The sequence below is a fragment of the Triturus cristatus genome, chromosome 4_1 (genome assembly GCF_964204655.1).
Source record: "Triturus cristatus chromosome 4_1, aTriCri1.1, whole genome shotgun sequence".
Lineage (NCBI taxonomy): Eukaryota > Metazoa > Chordata > Amphibia > Caudata > Salamandridae > Triturus > Triturus cristatus.
Window position 1 is genome coordinate 923,100,701 of NC_140585.1, and position 23,057 is coordinate 923,123,757.

At 43.5% G+C, this 23,057-nt stretch overlaps 1 protein-coding gene across 2 annotated transcripts in view; it reads left to right on the forward strand.

Annotated features, from left to right (window-relative positions):
* LOC146855823 (protein tyrosine phosphatase domain-containing protein 1-like) overlaps positions 1 to 22,765 on the forward strand; it is a 183,844-nt gene extending 161,079 nt beyond the window's left edge. For both annotated transcript variants that reach the window (XM_085650665.1, XM_085650664.1), the window contains exon 12: positions 22,268 to 22,765. In XM_085650665.1, coding sequence (XP_085506791.1) covers positions 22,268 to 22,426 — 159 coding nt within the window. In that variant the 3' untranslated portion in view covers positions 22,427 to 22,765. The remainder of the gene's footprint in view (positions 1 to 22,267) is intronic.
* Positions 22,766 to 23,057: the final 292 nt, after the last annotated feature.

Genomic DNA, 23,057 nt, shown 5'->3' on the forward strand with positions numbered 1-23,057 from the left:
GAAATGGCCAGGCCCCCACCCCAACTCAATGGGGCAACAGCCTTTCTGACCCCCTTGTCAGATTGGGGTAATTACCCCCCCCCCCACCCCACAAAAGCAGAAAGCCCACAAGAACCAAGGGATTTGTTTTTGAAATGTAGGTGTTTGGGCTGCCCACCATTGGCATGGTTTTACCCCCACCCCAACTAAAGGGCTCAATACTCTTTCTGCCTCCTGGTGGCAGATCTGCCCCTCTGGGGGGGGGGGGGGGGGAGAGGCAGAAAGCCAAGTAGATGTCAAGGATTTTTTTAAATATAGGGGTGGGGGCTGACCTGCATGTGCAAGGGCATGGCCATGTCTCCACCCTAAGTAAATGGGGTAACAGTCTATCTACCACCCTAGGGGCAAATGGGGTAATTACCCGCGATCTCCCCCCTGCCCCCAGGGGGGCAGAAAACCCAAGGTAGGGCAGCAATATATATTTGTAATAAAATATTGGGGTTGGTCTTTCCCATCCTAACATCAGGCCCCACCCTCACCCCTAAAACCTGAACAGTCTTTCTGCTCCCCTGCGGACTAAAGTATCCCATCCCAATGGCAAGCGAGAAGTCGTTTGATTCTTTTGGGTGTTGTTTTTACATATGGGCCAAGAGAGCATTACTAACTACAAATATTTCCCCACTTACAATGGTGAACGGCTGCACTTTTTGGGCTGGTGTAGGCCATCTTGAAAAACCTACCAGACCCAGACAGTTTTTAAAACTAGACATCTGGTGGAGCCCAGGGTGGTGTGCTTCGCATGCATGCCACACCATTTTCTTACCCACAATGCCCCTCTACTGTTGATTAAAAACACACATTTTCTTCAAATTCTTTTGAGGAAAACTTCTGAAATCTGATGAGAAACACACATTTCCTACCACACGGCATTCCCCCAAGTTTCACTTCACTACGTCACACCAGGCACGGATCAAAGCTGAGGTCAATAGGAGTCCCCACACTAGGCCTCCCATTGACCTTGGTTTGATCTGTTCCTGTCACGGGCTCTAGGTCCAGCCACACAAGTGGGACAGCATGTTTATTGACACAAGTGGGTTAATGTTGGGTGGTAGGAATTTTGTGGATTCCTGTGGATTTCAGAAGTTTCCATCACAGAAATGTAAGGAAAATGCGGGATTTCAGGCAAAGTTTGAGGTTGCATGTCATTGTGGGTAAAAGAAACTCATGGGATCAACCCAAAGCACACCACGCTGAACTCCCCTAGTCTAGTTTTGAAAGATGTACAGGTTTGCTAGGTTTCCCTAGGTTCCGGCTAAGCTAGAGCCCAAAATCCACAGCTATCCACTTTGCACTCAGTTTTGAGTGGAAATATATGATGTACCCAAATTACCTTTTGGGCCATTTCCTGTCGCAGACACTAGGCCTACCCGCACAAATGAGTTACAATTTTTTTCAGAAGACATGTGGGATTTGTTCTTACCATTTGGATTTCGCTGCATTTGTGCCTTCCAAATGTAAGCCAGTGTGTAAAAAAGAACACATTTTGAAAAACACTCTCATATGTTTGTACGGGGACCCACAAATTCAGAATTGTGTAAATAACCAGTGCTCCTAAACTCCATACCTTGTTCCCATTTCAGAAATACATAGATAACCAATTTTCACTCTATATATTTCACCTTATGAACTGGTCTATACTCCGTACACAATGAAAACCCATTCTACGGTGCAGATCAGTTGTTGGCTGTGGATACCTTTTTTTAAAAAACTCTTTATTGACAGCAGCACAGGTTATTAATACAGTTCAGACAATCTTGGCAATGCTAACAACAATTATCTGTAATAAACCTATGTCCATCCTTTTTATGGTTCACATGTTGTTTTTGAGGATTAATTTCAAAAGTGTCCTAGTGTGCTCTTCAGGTCACCTACAGCGACAAGCCCCGAGAGGGCGGGGTGCATATCCCTTCGCTGTACGTATTTCATTCTCCCATACCTGTTTTCACTTCTTGGGGCACCCTCTATTTACATAGACTGCCATGGCCCAATCCATATCTTTGTACCATTCGGCATGTGTTGGTGTAGGCTGCGCCCCCCAATGTTTAGCAACATTGCGCTTTGCGAATATCATGCCTAGAGTCACCCAGTCTTGTTGTTTGGAATTAAGGTCTGTGGCCTCCCATACATTGAGGAGGCATCTTTTGGGTTCAGGTGGTACATTGGTCCTGTATACCTGTGTGATTGTTTGCATGATTGTCTTCCAATAGTTCCTAATCTCGGGGCAGTCCCATAAGATGTGCTAGAATGTACCTGTTCTTCCACATTGCCACAAACAGAGCAGGGATTCAACTTTCCACATTCTAACTAATGTTCCCCTGGTAAGGTTACTTCTGTGGAGTTCCTTGAGTTGTACTAGCCGCAATCTAGAGGATATTGCCTCCTCCCTCGGGCATTCCAGTGCTTCCTGCCAGTCAGTGGCATCCAGTTCCCCCATGTCTTTTTGCCATCTCTCACGGAGGTCTTGCATTGGGTCTGGCAGATTATTGATTAATTTTTGGTAAGTAAGGGAGATTGCTCTATGGTCCATCCCATCTGTGAGTAGCCTGTCTTCTAATGGTGATGCTTCCAGGAGGATCGTGCCAGCAGGGATCACTGCCATGAGTACATGCCTGAACTGTAAGTAGCGGAATGTTTCCGTTGTGGCCATGTCGTATTGTTGTTGCAACCTTTCGAAGTGGATAACTTTCCCCTTATCCCAGAGATCCCCCACCCTTGAAATTCCAATGATATCCCATTTTTGGACTCCTTTACAGCTAATCAATCTACCCAGTTTCCCAGTCTACTAAAGTTTGTTGTGCCAGCCAAGCCTCTTATGTGCCGTGTGCCATAGGTGAACCGTTGATGCTATAGGCCCGAGAGGTTTTTATTGGATCATTTTGGCATATAGTGCACGCAGGGCACCCCCTTCAGCCAGGATGTATCGATCCATTCAAAATGTGGGGTCAGTATGGGGGCAATGTGTCCAGTGATTAAGGACTATGAGCTGTGAAGCCCAATAATTTGCTTGGTTGTGTGGGAGTGCTATTCCGCCATCGTACCATCCCTTAACTAATTTATTGGTGGCTATGCAGGGTGGTTTCCCATCCCATTGCAGGTTACGTACTTCAGCATCTATTGCCTTAAAATATGTCTGTGGTGTACGGAATGACGGGTTCTAGAGAGCATATAAAAACCTGGGTAATGCCATAATCTTAAAAAGTGCGGCACGCCCTAGTAACGTTAATGGTAGGGACCGCCAATGTTTGACATCACTTCGCAGGTGTCTCAAGGGTACTTCGAGGTTCCTATTCATGAACTCCTCAGGGTTCGTTATGATGAAGATACCCAAGTAGCGAAAGACGTCTACCACCACCGTCACCTCGAATCCTTTGGGTATCCTTGGGGTATCCTTGGGGGTGGACCATTGAGGACATTTAAAATTGATTTGCTCCAATCTATCGTGTCCCCAGAATATTCCCCTAAGTTTGTGAAAATATTCATTATTCTAGCTAGAGAGCGTGTTGGAGATGCGATGTACAGCAGAATATCACCTGCGTATAATGATATACAGTCCTCCCAGTCTGCCATCTAATGGAGTCCCTGTATCAGGGGATCCCACCTCACCTACCCAGCGAGAGGCTCCAGTACATGAGCGAAGAGGATTGGCAACAGGGGACATCCCTGTCGTATCCCTCACCCGAGGGCAAAAGTTGCAGATAGTCTGGCATTGACCACTACCTGTGCTAGTGGTTTCGAATACAGGAGGTAGACCCAGGACCTGAATTTGGGGCCCGATCTAGGATTGCAAAAAGAAAGGTCTATTTAATGGTATCGAAGGCCATGAGGGCATCCAAGGAGAGGATAGTGGCCTCCTCCTGGATGGTGTTTCTTCTTCCCAGTACCTCATGAAGACGGCGTAAGTTAAGGGCTGTGTTCCTGCCAGGTATGAAGCCGGATTGGTCTGGGTGTACATGGTTGGTGTCAATCTATTTACAAGTGTTTTGGCCATTATTTTTGCTTCTGCACTAAGCAGTGAGATGGGTCGGTATGAGGCACACTCCTCCGCAGGTTTGCCTGGTTTGCGGATTGTGACTATTGTCGCCAGACGTTGATCTCTGGGGAGCTCCCTGGCCTCAAGGCTGGCCCGGTACATTTCTGTAAGATGTAGTGCTAAATGTGTCGCTGTCATTTTGTACAATTATATTGGGATGCCGTTGAGCCCGGCGGCCTTCCCTGACTGCATACTAACTATTGCCAAGGTTATTTTTTCTACTGTGTGGTCACTTGTGGTAAATAAAATTCCTTACCGGGACTTAATTTGATACAGAAACATAATAAAATAGCTCAGTAAAATGAGAGGCAGAATCCGTGGTATTAGAGGTTCGGAATGGGCTTTATTCCAATGATCGATTATAATCGGTTGCTCCAAGTTCCATCACCACGGAGGTTCAGGAAGTGAAGTACATACTTTATTGACAAGAAATGACTTTTATAGTACATACATTACAATGAAGCGAATGCAGTAGGCGTAACAATTGATAAGAAAAATGACGATTCATATGCGTAACCGAAAATGGGTGTAATAAGGAGTAAAAAGGAACATAATTGGTTATGATGTCATATATAGGTGGATCTATAAGATAATACTTGGCATAGATGCGCGCGCAGCAGCATGACGTGTGATTGACGTGCAACTAGGGGGTGAAGGGGACTTGACATTTAGCTCTACATGTGGAGACGAAAAGTCTGGGGGGTCAAGTCAACCTAATCCCAAATCATATCTAACATCCTATGTTTAAAGAACTATGTTATCCACAAAAGAAGGACTCTCGGACAGAATCTATTCTATACTGACTGTGCGTGCGTGTACAAGCGTCTAAGTGTCTACACTAAATGCGAGGGGGTAGGAATATTCCATGGTAACAGGACTATGAATTACTTGCATAAAGACAGAGAAGCATAAAGACAGAGAAGCCGGGCCTTTTGCTCGGTAGCTGGAAGGATGTTTACTTAAACTACTAGACAGGAATGCATCGGCTGAGGGGCGAAGCAGATAACTTCCGAAGGTGAAATACAGTTCTTGGCAGAGAATAGGCTGATGTCAGGCTTTGTGAGCCGCGCAGAGAACGAGACAAAGTTCATGGTCACGGATGCAGGCTCAGACTGGAGTTTTCAGAAGCAGAAGGTAAGAAGAGTTTGATGACAGAATCAGGGCCTACTTGCCTGGACTGTAAAATGGCATAAGTGAACCATATAAAGCCGGTGGCCTTTCATACTTAGGAATGGAATATCCAGCCTATTCATGGCGGATCTGACAGAGGACATGTTGACGGTGGACGCACATGTGTTTGCGTCTTCATAACTGGAACTGGAGGGAACATACATGTACTTGTAACATGCACATAGAACCGTTGGGGTCCAAGATAGGGGACATAACTGACCAGAAAAATCCATATTTCCACATTCCCTCCTTGTCCCCTACTTGCCCGTCAAGAGATATCAATCCTCATTAATCCATTGATCTGTTCATATAACATCATTTGTTCTTCTTTCTTCTTCCGTGACGAATAAAATCTTGGTGGTGGAATACACGATGTGGCACACAGGCCACAGATCGCTGGTCCACATTGTAGACATAGACAGCAACTGAATAGTATGATAAGGCCAATACCTAGGAAGGATAGAACTCTCCATCCCCAGGCTGATATCACACTCCAAAACCAACCGGACCAAGTCCAAGTGCCTGGGTTCTGGTGTATCTGGCTTACAATCTTATGAAGGCGAGTTATAGCTTTATATACAGATGGCGAATTTTCTGGTATGAATACGCAGCAGCTTGATCCGATGACCCTACAAGCTCCGCCCCTATCAGCCAGGATGACGTCAAGGACAAGACGATTTTGAAGCACAACAATCCGCATAGCAGACTGCTCTTCTGTTAAATTGCCTAAGGCGGAAATAGTTTCATTCACTACCGCTTCAAGGGTTCTAGTTAATCTACGTATCAGCTTACTATTAGTAACAGTACCTATATAGGGAAAGATGCCTTTATTGAAATCTGTGTATTTTTCCCATGCTGTTTCAGTGTAATCGACAATTGGGAGATCTCTCCGCTCTCTGTTGTGTACTAAATGAATATTTCTATAATAATCAGGAGGAGCTAGGAAAACAGGTGGCAAAAGGAATGCAATGTAGCAGGTACCATCCCAATCTAGAGGTAGACGCATATATGCAGTCTGACCACATATAAAGTAGGAGTGGCGATAAGCTCTAAATGAAGATTTGCCTTGATCACTGAATTCTACTGTAGTAGTGCATTTACTATGGCCCATATGTATGGAACCAACTTTTCTTACACACAATTCACCTTTCGCTGGGAATACTGACATGGTTGGTAAAACTAGTTCAACTTCGGATTCGACATTTAGAACCATGAGATTAGGAGTAAAGTTACCTAATCCATATACTTCATTTTCTAGATCAGTTCCTGTTCCTTTGGGGCGACCCTCCTTGTCAGGGTAACAGACTTTGAATAAAACTAGGTTCAGATTTCCCCATACCCACTGGTCTTGGTAAACGGCTGTATCTGAGTCTATGGAATTGATTAAACTAAACCATGCTCCACAGGAGCCATTATGTGTAAACGGATGTGGAAAGAAAGGCAGGACTCCTTCATAATTCTGATAGGGAGGGAGCCGGCCACACACCCAACAATTAGTTGCATTACTAGTCTGATGGGAATGATGTAACATACTAATGAAAGTGTTATTGCGCAGCGCAAGTCTATAAGATAATTCATGCGGGGGTAAGTCACTAAAAGAATGTTCAGCAGTAACATTGTAAACATTTCTGGCAATAGGGTAATATATGTGCAACAATATACTTGCAGTAATTATTAAAAGACTTAAGAAAAACAAGATTAATAATGTCACTATGCAATGGCTACGCAGTGATTTACAATACGCCTGTCGTTTCATCATTTTTCGCGACTGTCCATGATTCAGGTCTAGGGGATACATGTCGGAGACAGATTCAACCGCTTCACCTAGGAGAGGACTTAAACAATCAAATCGTCCGACGGTTTGGGTCTAAGTTTCAGCTTATAAAGTTCTTTACTGGTGGCTTCAGCCAAAGGTAGTTTTGAGTCAATGGGTGAGGACACACGAGGTGGGCTGTTTACATCTGAAGGAAGTCCATGAAATTTCTTGATATGACTTGAATGCACCCATCCTTTCCTGCCCTCGATCTTCACGGCTGTCCTTGTGGTCAGCAGGACCAGCTGGGGTGTCTTCCACCTGGGCTCCAGCTGAGTCTTTCGGTCGAAATTTCTCACAAGCACAAGGTCCCCCGGAACTACGTCATGGGGTTTCACCTCAGTGTTGTCGGGAAAGGCTGCAGCTACCTGTGAACGACAAGATTGTAGTGCAGACATCAAGGAAGCCAAGTAATCTGTCAGCATATTACAGTCAATATCAGTTATTTTGCGTGGTATAGGCGTCCCCCACATATTTGGTGGTCTGCCGAAGATCACCTCATACGGGGATAGCCCTGTTCGAGAGTGTGCTACCATTCTCATGTAGAAGAGTGCAACTGGTAACGCTACTACCCAGTCGACACCTTTCTCTCTGCATATTTTGGACAATCTGATTTTCAGTATCTGATTATGTCTTTCTACGAGACCTGCTGCTTCGGGGTGTCGGACACAGTGAAATTTCCACTGATAACCTAACAGAAGTGAAACATGTTTCATTAATTCGGATGAGAACGGCTGGCCGTTATCTGAGTGAACAACACGTGGTAAACCGTATCGTGGGAAGAATTCTCGAACTAACTGTTTGGCAGTAGTCGGGGCAGTGTAATCTGAAACCGGGTATGCCTCCGTCCAGCGGGACAGAGCGCAGACAACTACGAGAACATATTTGAATCCTCGACATCGTTCCATCTGGATATAATCCATCTGGAGTACTTCAAAAGGGTGATTAGGAGGATGAAATCCACCTTGTTCTACGGGAACACTTTTTCCTGGGTTGAACTGGCAACAGATCATACAGGTACGGACCTTTTGTTTGGCTGCTGCTCGTAAATGTTTATTGAACCAAATGTGTTGAATGCTGTCTAGCATAGCTTTTTCTCCTAGATGTGCTGGACTATGTATAGTGTTAACTATAACTTGGACCATTGAATCAGGAAGGAACCACACAGACTTTTCCTTCATCATCCATCCTTGGTCCGTTTGGATCCCTCCTAATTCAGTCCATTTCTTTATTTTGTCTGGTGTAGCATGTGTCTGTATGTCAATTACGTCAAGGGTAGGATCTTTAACTGTCATACAATGTGTCGGCATCGGGACTATTGTCTTTGTCATGTCGGATGTTTGAGTTTGAGCAGTCTGTTTAGCTGTTCTGTCGGCTAGATCATTGCCTTGAGAAATGATATCAGTAATCTTCGTATGAGCCTTACATTTCATAATTGATATTGCAGTGGGTAGATGTATTGCATCTAATAAGGCATGAATGAGGGGTCCGTGCTGAATGTGGGCACCGTGGGAAGTTAAATAACCTCTCTCTCGCCATAGCACGCCGAAGTCATGTACAACTCCGAATGCATAACGTGAATCAGTGTATATGTTGACTTTTTTATTCGTGGCTCGAATACAGGCTTGTGTCAGAGCGATAAGCTCTGCGGCTTGAGCTGACAAGATATTTATGCGATCGGTTTCAATTATTTCAGTGTCTGTTGTGACTGCGTAAGCAGCCACCAACTCTCCTGTATTTCTTCTCATACATGAACCATCTACATACAATGTCAGGTCTGGGTCTGACAATGGGACATCGGTTAAGTCTTGTCTAGGTTTCGTCGTTATTGTAATAACTTCAATACAGTCATGGGCTAGTGGGTCTGTTCCGGTTACTGGCAAAAGTGTGGCAGGATTCAATGTGTTACAGCGTCTGATTTCTATGTGTGGCTGAAACAATGTAAGTTCGTACCCTGTAAGTCGCGCTATAGTCAAGTGTTGTGTTTGCGTTCTATTTACAAGAACCTCTACTGCATGTGGTACTTGAACTGTCAATGGATGTCCTAACACTATGGCATCGCTTTGTCTGATTGCTAAAGCTGTCGCTGCCACTGATTTTAGGCATGCAGGCAAAGCCTGAGCTACGGGATCTAATGTACTAGAAAAATAAGCACATGGTTTGTGTGCTCCTGCTTGTTCCTGTGTGAGTACTGACAAGGCAGTACCTTCGCGTTCTGTAACAAAGAGTGTAAACTGTTTTCTGTAACATGGCGTTGCTAAAACAGGTGCTTGACATAAAGCTTTCTTTAGGCTTTCAAAAGCTTGTGTATGTTCCTGAGTCCAAGGGAGAACAGTCGATGTGGCTGCCTCCTGTGTTGTCAACTGAATGAGTGGTTTTGCTAGAAATGCGTACTGAGGGATCCACTGCCTGCAATATGACGTGAGGCCTATGAAAGCCCGCACCTCCTTTTGTGTCTTGGGTATTGGCATGTTAGCTATTAACTGAATGCGGTCGGGTGTAAGCTGCCTTCCCTCCTTGGACAGCGAGTGTCCAAGATAAATAACTCGCTGGACACAGAATTGCAGCTTAGAAGGGGACACCTTGTGCCCCTTTTCGGCTAGAAATTGTAAAACTGTCAGTGATGCTTTTTCACATTCCAGTTCACTTCTCGCGGTGATCAACAGATCATCGACGTATTGAAGCAGAGCAGTGTTAACTGGCATGTGGATACTGTCGAGTTCTCGTTTCAGTGCTTGGCTATAGATGCTGGGGCTTTCTGTAAATCCTTGAGGTGCGCGTGAGAATTTAAAGCTACGTCCATTTAAACTAAATCCGAACAAATATTGGCTTTCCGGATCTATTGGGACGCTGAAAAAGGCATTCTTGAGATCGATTACAGTAAAGAATGTCGCTTCGGAGTCAATAGCTGTCAGTAATGACGAGATATCTGGGACCACAGGAAATTGTGGCACAATGCATTTGTTTAATTCGCGCAGATCAATAACCAATCGATATACTGGCGGGGCCTTTGGATCTGTTCGTTTAAGAATCGGAATTATCGGTGAATTACATATGTTGGAGTCGGTTTCTACAACTACTCCTTGGGCAATGAGCTCGTCAATGATTTGCAGTAAAGCCACTACAGCATCTGGTGGTAACTTGTATTGTCGCATTCGTGGTAGTACCACTCCTGCCTTTAATGTGACTCGATACGGTGTAATATTCATGCAACCAACATCAGTAGGGCCTTGTGCCCATAGATGTGTAGGTAAAGTCTGCAGTCGGGGATCCATGTCTCTAGACACATAATGACCTTTAAAATCACGTAAAAACAACCTTACTCCTTCCGGAGAACAACATATTATAGCTCCTAGAGCTTTCAGTGTTTTTATTCCTAACAGATTTTCTGGACATGATTTAGTAAGCAATAAATCTGTGGTTCGGGTCAAAGGTCCTATCGTAAGTGGGAGAGGCTGTGACACTTCATTAACAATAGGTTTTCCTGAAAAACCAAGGGAAATATTCTGTGAGCCTGAAAGGGGTGCCCCTGGAACTTCACTACGTTTTATGGTTGTTCGACTTGCCCCTGTATCGAGTAAAATTTTTCTGTCTTGGCCTAATAATTCACTATGTACATAAGGTCCTTCTTGATCTACAGGGATCTCGATAAGGGGTAAGTCAACTTCCCTCTCTAGGCTTGTTCATGCGTATCGTTGATAATCAGGATAGTCGTACTGTGCGGTCTGGTACAGCTGTCGTGTCGTGGTTTGTGTGGCAGCAACAGGCAGCGCTGGTGCAGCTGGCACAAACTGTATAGACTGTTGTGAAGCTGGCATGGACTGTGCATGCTGCGGAGCTCCTTGTTCATTCTGGTCCTGTCTAGGTGGCCGTGGTCTTTCTTGTGTTTTACCTATGGCGATATTATGTTTCAAAACTGGACAATCGTGTACGTAATGACCTGGCTTTTTACAATAATTGCATGTCCCTTTTACAGGTCCTGCTGAATCACCGGAATGTGTCATACCCTTCTTATGTCCTTCAGCTGGAACTGTCTGAGAAACTAGCATTTTCATTTTCGTGTCTTTCATGCGTCTGTGTTCATGTTCTTGTTCCTCTCTAATTCTATTGTGATGGTACTGTAACATTTGTAACATTTGTGATGGAGTGTTACCTTGCCAGGTACTCTCGAATTTTAATACTCTATTCTTTACTTGGGGCAGGGCATTTTCTACTAGTTTTGTTACAAACAGATGTGGGTATGATTCGCTACTTGCTTTTAGGCCACTATTTATACCAAAACATTTTTCAAATCGGGCGTAGTAATCACTAGTGTCTTCATCTTGCTTCTGCTTACAGGCTGAAATTGTACCCCAATCTTCCTTTTTCGTAGTTAATAAACGTGGCAGTACCTGTACTAATAAACCTGGTAGTGCTTTAGTTTTATCCCCGAGTCCTGCTCCTGCAGTTCGGGCCTTTTCTTCTGCTTCTAATACTGACCATTCTATCTTTTGGTCTCCTACCTCCCACTCCTTTTCCCTGAGTTTCTCATAAATGCCAGCAGGCATCAATACCTTTAATATTGTCATAATGTCGGGATAGGTATACTCTCCCATGAGTAACATGTCTTTAATTTCTCGGTGAAAACCCGCTGGATCTTTGTCATGACTGGGTACCACTTTCTTCATTTCTAACAATTCTATTTTTGATATGGGCGTATATACAAATACGCGCTTAAACTCGTTGTCCTCGCCCTTTATTGGGTGCACTTCTCGTAAGGGATTCTGTCTATCCATGTAATACGTGGTTCTTTCCTTGATGGGCAATGAGACACGGTCTGAACATACAAAAAGAATATACTGCTTTCTTGATTCTAGAATTTCTTTAATTAATTTAGTACCTGAACCTCTCCATCTATTCATAAGCAATTCAGTCAATATGTCAGGTAAGGGACCAGGGTCCGAATGCTGACTCTGATATAGTATAATGAGTTGTTGAATCATATAAATCCCAGCTAACCGCTGTTCATCTGGGGTGAGATTCAAAAATGCGCGTGCTACTGTATCATCACTATATTTTCAGGGACTGTCCACCCAATGGACAGCTGCCCTAGCTAAATCTTGTTCATCCATAGAATCGAGGAAATGATAACCCCTTCGTTCTCGGAGTAGTTTGTCGGCGGCTTGGAACGAATGCTCGTTAGACCTGATGTTAATTATAGGTATTTGGAAATTCCTGTTATTATCTGGACATATCGGACGTATCGGGTCAATAGGACATCTATTACTATTACAAGATCTTCCTTTACCTACATAGGCTATGGTGTCTGACTGTCCTGCGGGCAGTCCTGACCCTTCCTCCTCGTTTTGTTCGAACTCGTCTACCGCTAATCTTTCTTCGTGTAGGCGTTCTATTTCTTTACGGATCTTTCGGCACATGGCTATTATACAATTTTGTTTATCATGTCTACCTTCTGATATATTCTGGCTCCATCTGGTAAGAATTTGCATTGCTTCCGGGTCTACCCCCGGTCGGTCTTCATTTCTGATCACACAATTTATGAGGAAACGTAACAGTTCCCCCTGTATCTCCACTTTCTGGTATTCCATAGCTCTGTTAATACATTCTGGATCTCGCCCTGTTTGGACAAAATGGTATATTTTATCTAGATGCGCAGTCATTCCTGGTAACTTCCCTAAGTACACCGCGGCTCGCCTGATACGCAATGATGCCATGATCATTTCGTCCTCTTTGCCGGGCACAGGGTCATATCTGCAATCTATAAGAAGTTCCTTAAGCGTACGGGCATTTATGAGTTTGGGGGTACGTGAATGTGCTGACTCTTGAAAAGTAAGTTTATTTATTCTGGGTGGCGTAGAAAAAATGTTACTAGCACCTCCCGTAGCCCCATCTGGGGTGTCGGGTGTGAAAGGATTCGTTGAACGTGACACAGCAACTATAGGTGTGGACACAGCTATAGAAGCAGCTGTAGGAACAGATGTAGAAACAGATGTGCTTGCCGGAACTTGTGACACGATCTGTTGCTGTAGGGATATGGGTACTGGGTCTTGGCGTTGAACCTCCCTGATAGGCGGTCTATGTGGGGCGGAATTAGCATACTCGGGAGCTGCGTCGTCTAAATATGAGGAGAGAAAGACATCTTCTGCGGTTCTAGGATGCCCCTTAGGATGTACCTTTATTGGGAATAATGGGGGCGGCAAGTCTTTCGGTATTTCTGGAGTAGCTTTAGGTAATCCTTCCGCCAGAAGGGGATACATACCATTCATAAGGGCATTTCTTTGTCTGTCTACTTGTTCTGATTTCACTCGGATACCTTCCTCAATTAATAGATTTTCTCGAACTTTATTGGAATTCTCTTTACTCTTCTCCTCCTGTCTACGTGCTTTTTCTGTACGTCTATGAGATTCTTTACGCCATAACTCAACGGCATCTTTCTGTGACTGTCTGACTTTCCTTTTCCATAACTCTTCTTCTACTTTCATGATGCACTCTGCATCCCAGGTTCCCGCTGTGGGCCACCTCTGACTTTCTGGTAATTCCTTGGTGTAGTCTACCCATAAATCAAGAAATAATATAGCGTCTAAGCCATGTTTATGATACATGAAGTACCCTGGAGTGTCCCTAGGAGGAATAGGAACGGCTTCTTCGAGTACCCCTTTTCTTGTAGTGATCTGTCTTAGTTTCGAAAAGAGCGGCATATTGAGAACTGATCTGATACTTAATCTTGAACACACTTAGTACAAAAGCACAATAATGAACAACCATTCATACCACAATATGCAGGACGTTTAACACATTAAACATTAAACATTAAACATTTTTTAACCTTTAAAATAACCAACAATGATGATCGTCTGCATAACTAATCACCAAGCATAATTCTTTGACAATAACTAGATACTTCGGAATACTTGATATACTGCTAAACAGTACATATACACTGCTAAAACAGTGCAGACCAGATTTGTGTACCCAAACCCGTCTTGACCGGCACAACCTATGTGCACGTCAGAAATGCCTCCCCAGTAATGGTACTCACCGGGTAGCTTCGGAAACGGAAGGCCTCGGAGACTGAACTTGGACCGGACTGGACTCGACTCGACTCGTTGGAAACTGGACTTGACTTCGAACTGGTGGGCCTCTGTATACCTCGGATCTTGCTCTCTCAGCTAGGCTCTGGTCGGGATACTTCGCACTTCTCACCGCCTCGTCTGGGTGTTGATCGCAGCCTCAGTCGCCCCCGCTTGACCGGAGGGAGATACAGGAAATCCTGCTGGTACGCGTTATTGTCCGTCCAGCTGTGGCAGGAGACCGGGCCTGCAACTCACCGCCGGCGCGTGAGATGAGAAAGTGTCCCTATTCGGGCGCCATTCATGTGGTAAATAAAATTCCTTACCGGGACTTAATTTGATACAGAAACATAATAAAATAGCTCAGTAAAATGAGAGGCAGAATCCGTGGTATTAGAGGTTCGGAATGGGCTTTATTCCAATGATCGATTATAATCGGTTGCTCCAAGTTCCATCACCACGGAGGTTCAGGAAGTGAAGTACATACTTTATTGACAAGAAATGACTTTTATAGTACATACATTACAATGAAGCGAATGCAGTAGGCGTAACAATTGATAAGAAAAATGACGATTCATATGCGTAACCGAAAATGGGTGTAATAAGGAGTAAAAAGGAACATAATTGGTTATGATGTCATATATAGGTGGATCTATAAGATAATACTTGGCATAGATGCGCGCGCAGCAGCATGACGTGTGATTGACGTGCAACTAGGGGGTGAAGGGGACTTGACATTTAGCTCTACATGTGGAGACGAAAAGTCTGGGGGGTCAAGTCAACCTAATCCCAAATCATATCTAACATCCTATGTTTAAAGAACTATGTTATCCACAAAAGAAGGACTCTCGGACAGAATCTATTCTATACTGACTGTGCGTGCGTGTACAAGCGTCTAAGTGTCTACACTAAATGCGAGGGGGTAGGAATATTCCATGGTAACAGGACTATGAATTACTTGCATAAAGACAGAGAAGCCTTTTGCTCGGTAGCTGGAAGGATGTTTACTTAAACTACTAGACAGGAATGCATCGGCTGAGGGGCGAAGCAGATAACTTCCGAAGGTGAAATACAGTTCTTGGCAGAGAATAGGCTGATGTCAGGCTTTGTGAGCCGCGCAGAGAACGAGACAAAGTTCATGGTCACGGATGCAGGCTCAGACTGGAGTTTTCAGAAGCAGAAGGCAAGAAGAGTTTGATGACAGAATCAGGGCCTACTTGCCTGGACTGTAAAATGGCATAAGTGAACCATATAAAGCCGGTGGCCTTTCATACTTAGGAATGGAATATCCAGCCTATTCATGGCGGATCTGACAGAGGACATGTTGACGGTGGACGCACATGTGTTTGCGTCTTCATAACTGGAACTGGAGGGAACATACATGTACTTGTAACATGCACATAGAACCGTTGGGGTCCAAGATAGGGGACATAACTGACCAGAAAAATCCATATTTCCACACACTCTCGAGCTGCAGCATCTCTTCTGCAATGAGCGTGGTTATGTGGATGTCCCTGAGGAGTTCAGCTGTATCTTGTGCAGTGACAGTGGTTACTGGGGTAAACCTCTTAGCATAATAGTTTGCGAATGCTTATACAATATGTTGTGGGGCTTTGGTTACATTCCCGGAGTCCGGCTGAATCCCAGCCACCCATCTATCTGCTCAGTCACGTCTATCCAGCCAGGCAAGCAGTTTACCTGCTTTGTCCCCCACTTCGTAGATCTTATGTTGGGAAGTTGCCTGTCTAGTTCTGGTTTCCTCCCACATGTGTTCCTTGTATTCCAGCTTTTTTGTGTTGAGTCGATGTGTGTTATATTCGGAGGGGTCTTGAGAGTGTAGTACTTCTAGGTCCAGTACTTCCTGTTCTAGGGCATCATTCACTCGTTTCTTTTCCTTTTTGTGTCCTGATATGAGGGAAATGGCTTGTCCCCTTATTACTGGTTTATATGCTTTCCAAAGAGTGATTCGGGAAGTGACCGAGTGTTCGTTTTCTGAGAAATCATTTTTTGTGGCTTTGGAGAATCCGTTGCGCATTTGTAGGTTTTTGTATTGAAAACGTGGCTATGGATTTCTGAGGCGTAGCTGGCCAGGATAGAAGAGTGGTCTGAGATACCCCTCGCCAGGTGGTGTACCCTCGTAAACCTAGCAACTCTGTCTGCCAATGTGAGAACGAAATCTATTCATGATAAACTATTGAGTGCTCCAGAGTGAAACGTGTATTGTCGAAGTTGTGGGTAATGTACTCGTCAAACCTCAATGAGTTCTATGGCTCCCAGGAAATCCGAGAACTGTGATGTGTTTCGGGTCAATTTCCTGGGGGGGAGACAGTCTATTTGGTCACACAGGGTTATGTTGAAGTCCCCCCGGTTATCAGCTCTTCCTCCGGGAGTTTGAGTAGGAATGAGCTCAGTGCAGGTAGGACTATGGTATGTAGTGACGGCGGAATGTAAACTGTGACTTTGCTAATGGGTTTTCCCTCCCAGTGGCCCGATATTGCTGCGAATCTACCTAGTTCACCCGTCCATGTCTTTTGTATGATTAGGGGGAATTGTTTTCTGACTAAGAGCCCTACAACTCTAGATCCAGAGGTGAAGGGACCCATTAGATGGTCTCCACTTAGGCAGTGGAGCTCTTCATCTGTGAGGCAAGGTTCTGCTCCACATGCGGACATGCCTGCCAAACTAGGCAGATTATAAAAATATGGTTGGAACATTAGTAGTAGTAATTTTACAGCAGTAAATTATGTTGTAGGAGAATTTGCGCCCCCTGAGTTCAGGGGGTGAGGACATGCAAGTCTACACTTTGGTGCAAATCCACACTCCGAAATGGTGAATAGCAAAAATGTGTAGATTTACACCCAGGTGCTAGAGGAAATTTACATATGTAAATTTAAGTCTGTGAATATGTCCCATAGTATGCCCAATAACAGCAAGGTAAATGAAATTGACAGTCGAGATAACAACATCAAGCAGCACCCAGGTAGTGTGGAATAGCCACCAGATAGTAATAGCTTGGTACAGCTCCCAGATAGTAGTAAGCTTGAATGCTTCTCAGGTTAGTAAAAGCAATCAGCCACGATTTACCAAGGACGCATGAGTTGCAGACATGGTTGCCACTGTCAGTGTTTTCTGATCCAGCGTGAGACACAGACATCGCTGCTGCTCGATAGAAGGTAACCAACATTGTTACTGCTAATACCCTTGGATTATTACAATATGAGCAACTATGGTTATCATTGGAAGAATCCCCATACCCTTTTCCACACTGTATACCTTCCATTCTACTAGCGACTGTATTTTTCCTATGTCCCGATGAGACTATGTAACTTGCTTTTATACGTGGAAGCACACATGACCGCATGTCACGAATACCCACCACTTGAGCCTTGAAAAAGTTTCATAGACAAAGCGCATGTTGGCAGTATCAGATGATGACAACAGTGGAAAAGATCTAGCATTACCTTTTACTTCTCACTGCAGTCACACTTTTTTTTGTTTGACTAAGAATAATATTGTCATTTTTGTATACTAAATTGGTGCAACATGGCATATGCTGTGAGATTTTCAAAACCACATATCTAAAATACAACAATAAATTACTTATTTGTTCAACTACAAGTATACATTATAAAATACCTATTTTGTTCTCCAGACATAAGATTCTCACATGACCACCATCTTGCCTCAAATGTACAACATAAGTATAGCTGGGTACAGGCTACACCCTTGCTACCAGGAGGTGTATTGCTGGCGAGCTCAAGAACATCATCAGCTTCTAGTAAAAATCTTATGCCTGGAGAACAAAATAGGTGACTGTGAATTGTCACATATAGATCGGAATACTATGACTATGGAGAGACTACCGGTAGATTACTAGCAAATGGATTAGGCAGAAGGAGGTGAGAAAGGGATTACTGCCTATTAATGAGCCTGAGGGCAGAATGGTTGGGGCCCCATCAGATACTATAAGGGATTTTAGAGATTTTTATGAAGCTTTGTACTTGGAGGACTTAGAACCTCGGGTGGAGGTATATGGTGACTTTTTCAGGGGTTTAGACAGATGCAGATTAAATAAATGAGGATCAAGCAGCCCTCGTCTTTCCGATTTCAAAAGTAGAGATTTTAGAAGCTATAGCTTCTTTCGCTATAGGGAAGGCTATTGGTCCAGTCACTCTTCCACTGGAATTCTTCAACACATTCTTTCAAGAACTGCGATAAAACATGTTGCAAACATTCTGAGAGGCACAACAAGGACAGATTCCTTTTTTGGGGAAACAGCTAATATAGTGATCTTGAAGAACGAAGGTAAGCCACCCCTACTCCTGGGTCTTATAGGCCAATTTCTCTATTAAATTCTGGTGGTAAAATCTACACCAAGATTTTGGCAAGCAGGCTGGGCAGGGTCATATCGCTCTTGGTTTCACATAGGCAGCATGGGCTTATTCCTGGCAGAGGTACAGTGGATCATATCAGGAGAGTGATTACACTATTTGACTTAGCTAAAGCTCAAAAGACGCCTTTAGGGCTGATTTTATTAGATGCCATAAAAACATTTGACCTTGTGTTCTGAGGATTTTTATGGCCATTTCTGGAAAGGAAAGGTTTTGGGAGAGGATTTATAAGGACCATTATATATCTATATAAGACCCGACTGCCAAGATACGAGCCATAGGCTTGGAATTAGAGAACATGCATATCTCAAGATGAACAAGACAGGGATGTCCTTGTTTGCCCTTATTATTTGTACTTTATATTACCCGTTTTTAGTGAAACTTGAGAGAAGCTTGTGTATTAAATCTGTTATCCAGAATCATGTAGAATGCAGAGTTTTTGCGTATGCAGATGATGTGGCAGTGGTTCTCGTAGATCCCGCTATAGCTCTATCCGAAATTGAAGCTCTGTCATAGCAATTTGGGGCATATTCAGGATGTAAACTGAATGAGGTTAAAACCCAGATTGTATGTACTGAGGGAATCGACCTTAGGGATCAACGGGTAGTTTCTTATGCAGTGTATCTAGGGTTCCGAATCACAACTACACTGGATCTACTGGTGGAGATACATATGGCCCCACTGTTAAAGGGAAGCTGGATAGAATTGATCATCCAAACCATTCACTAGTCGGCAGGTGTAATGTACTAAAAATGAACGTTTTACCAAAAGCGGTATATCTTTTCTGGACTATTCCTTTGAAGATTAGAAAATGCTGGTTGATGAAGTTGAAATCACTTTGTGTCAGTTTCCTATGGGGATATAAAAAGCCAAGAAGAGCAGTGAAATATACGACACTGCCAAAATTACAAAGTGGATGGTCTGTTCCTAATTTTACTCTGTACTACTGGTCATGCATCATTCAATCTATGGGAATTTTTAATAACAGCTGGGTCCGATGGAGTAGGTGCTGCAGAAGCCCCAACAATATATGAAATGGTGTTGGGAACTGAAGCAAAAGGTTGTTTAATGAGGAAAATAGAAACTAGCTATTATAGGAAAACTAGATTTAAGGCGTTAAAAGCTGCATATAAGGTATGGACTCAGATCAAAGGTTGCTTAGAGATTTTTAAGATTAATTTTTACACACCCACTTCTGCCTCACCTCTGTTACCCTCTATTTTTCAAGGGGCAGGGATGGAAAGATGGAGGCGGAAAGGCATTACGACACTAGGTGGCTTCTATACTGATGTGCAGCTCTGTCCCTTTATGGAAGTACAGGAGTCTTTCAGCTTAGCGAGGGGGGAATTTTTCAAAATTTTACAGATTCGAGACTTTCTCTTCAAAAAAGATAAAGGATTTAGGGTCAATAAGTAAGGTCCCCTTAATTGAGACTGTCAGACACAGGTACCGAATTGGCTTCCTATACGAACTGTTGGTACACACTCAAAAAGATGACCTAGAAGCCCAGAACTCCAAATGAGCTCTCAGACTCGAAATGGAGGGGTTGTGCCTCCAGGAGTCACTGGAACTTCTGACAAGATTTTATCAACAGCAAATGTGAGAAAACAACACTTCAAGACAGTTTTTAATTCATATTATACTCCGGTGAAAATTGCTAAGTGGGGAGGTGGCTCGGATGGCAAGTGCAAGCGGTGCGGTTCAGAATAGGCGGAATGTATTCATATGTTCTATCATGCCCTAAGTTAGCGCCTTTACTACAAGGGATAGGTGGATTTCTGAGTCATATCACCAAAGGGCAGATTTGCGTCACTCCATTAATGATGTCACTATGCTTGGTGGATGATACAGAAGACAATGTGATAATAAAGAGAGAATCTTATCTGGTATTTATTGCTATGGCCGTAGCTCGGTTCTGCATTGCATCAGACTGGTTGAAATCAGATTCTCCAACATTTGAATGTGGAGATCGAGATTACGCGCTATATACAATATAGAAATGAGTTTGTATAGGCTCAAGGGTCGTACGAAGCAACACTGGGGAATAGGATTTGGTCTTAGTAACTAAGTGGCTGGAGTATTTGATGGTACACTAAGAGGCAGACGTGGAATTGGGATGGTGGATGGCTTGCTTCTAACTGGAAGGGACATTAGACATTAGTACTTTATTTTAAAATGCATTAAATGTGCTAGCATACTTATGTCTAGCTTTTATCCCATGCACTTGCACTTTGATCCAGCACTTCACCAAATGTAATGAAATGTATAATTTTGTCTTCAGGACTATATATCTGATCTCCTATAAAATGCATTTTTTACACCATGCATTTGCACTTTTACTCAGCACTTTGCCAAGTGTAATGAAATATTTAATTTTGTTTACAGGACTGTCTAGCCGATCTTTTAGGAACTGAGCTTTTAATACTATGCATTTGTACTTTTACTCAGCACTTTACCAGAAGTAAGGAAATATCTTATTTGCTGTACAAGACTATATAATTGATCTAGCATGAACTGAGCTTTTTACATCATGCATTTGCACTTTCTCTCAGCACTTTGATAACTATAAAGAACTGATGGGCATATTTACAAGGGGATATCGCCACCAGATCTTCACTTTTAGCAACGTTCTAGTGGCGATATCCCCTTATCCTTTTTTACAATGCGGCATTAAAAAGCACTTAACGTGGCTTTACGCTGCCTTGTAAATAAGGCCCCTTTTCACACTTCACTTAGTGTCAAAGGGGCGTGCAATGGGTGTTGCAGTGGACGTTCCATTGCAACACCCATTGCTTTTTTTACGCTGCCTCATATTTACAAGGCTAGGGCAGGAACAAAAACTAAGACCAGGGAATACTTGGTTTTACACTGGCGACGATAAGAAGAGAAATTATTAATTCCTCCTCGTTTTTGCTCTTTCCATGTGTGCAGCACACATAGAAAGAGAAAATCGCCTTTCAATATTGTTTATGTGCAGGAAGCTGTGCCTTCCTGCACATAAACAATCGCCCCTGCAGCAAAGGCACCCTTGCAACATGGCGAAAGAGTGCCTACCCTGGCATAAGGCAGCTTAGGGGGGCGCCATATTTTTGTAAACAATGTCGGAGCGCGGCGTTACCAATTTTGATGTAACACAGCGCGCAGACATTTTCTGTAAATATGCCCCCGTGTCACTCTGTTTATAGGATTAGCTGCTTGTCTTATCAATTGGGGTTCAGTAGAAGAGTTATTATGTTCTGCTATAATACGCAGACGGTATTTCCTAGATGTGCTCTATAGCTACTTTTCGATTGATTTAAATATGTATTTTTGTTTGATTCTGTGTGTCTTGCCTGTTAATGCTATGAATAATGTGAAGCACGGGGTTGAAAAGCAATAAAAAAGATTAATGAAACTATCAGCCACAGTAATTTGGGATTTGCAGCTTGTATTACCACTGCTGCCTTTTTCATAGTAAGAGTTTATAATAGCAAGGAACACATGAAAGATGGCGATAACAAAGACCAATCAAAATATCAGAATAATAGAATTCAGTGGTGTAAATGACTTCCCAAATTCCCAAGCCAGTTGAAAACTTCAAATTTGCTGCTGTTCAGGAAGGCATTGAAAACTTGGTTATTCGCTCATTAATGGTAGCTATCAGTACGGCCCCTGCATTGAGTAACGACAGCTAGCGCTAAGGCGCCACGGCAAACACGGGCTCTATGAAAACCATCATTTCATTTCATTTCAAATATTTATTATTTTTCCTCAGTGTCCCGAGATGGAAGCTAAGAACTTTTCTGGACTCTTCTACGGCTTCCGTCTGGTGACTCGGGAGATGCGAGAGCATGGTCTGACTGCCAGAAGAAAAACACGCACACAAGATGCAGCCCCAGGGCAAGTGACAATTTCTAGCCACAAACAAACATAGGGTTTTTAGGTCTTCCGATGATGCTCCCACCTCAGACTGGGCGGATGTGGATAATTACAGAGCCAGATGGATGCTCTATGGACCCTCTGTACTTCCACCGAATACTGTGCTGGGGATGCAGGTTTCCTCTTGAAACATGATGGTCAAAGTCCTGGACGTCAGCCTTTCTGCATCACACCTGTTCTGAAGATCGGATTGGTTCAGTCATGCTTTTCATCATCATTGTGAACTTGGTATTGTTGGTGAGTCGAAGTAGCCAACTACCTCCCCCACAGCAAATGCCTGCGTCCTCCAGTGGAGGCCACTGTGCAATAAAACATGTCGTAAAAGGAGAGCTTACTCAGCTTGTCTTGTCATCAGGTAATCACTGATCGTTGTCTGCAGCTGGTAAATGGCACATGAGCAATTCAATTGAGAGACAATTTGGGCATGACTGGAATGTCTTTTCTCATCTGTACCCCACAAATACTCACCTGACCACCCCTGATCCCCAATTTATCCTTTAAAGACACTTTCCAGTTGAGGTACTATAAAATGTGTCTGTTGATGGCATATTAGTGGTAACTCTTTCAGACTCATCAGCCTTGCAGTGCTCTAAGCTATACTGCTAGATGTACACCACCATGACTTG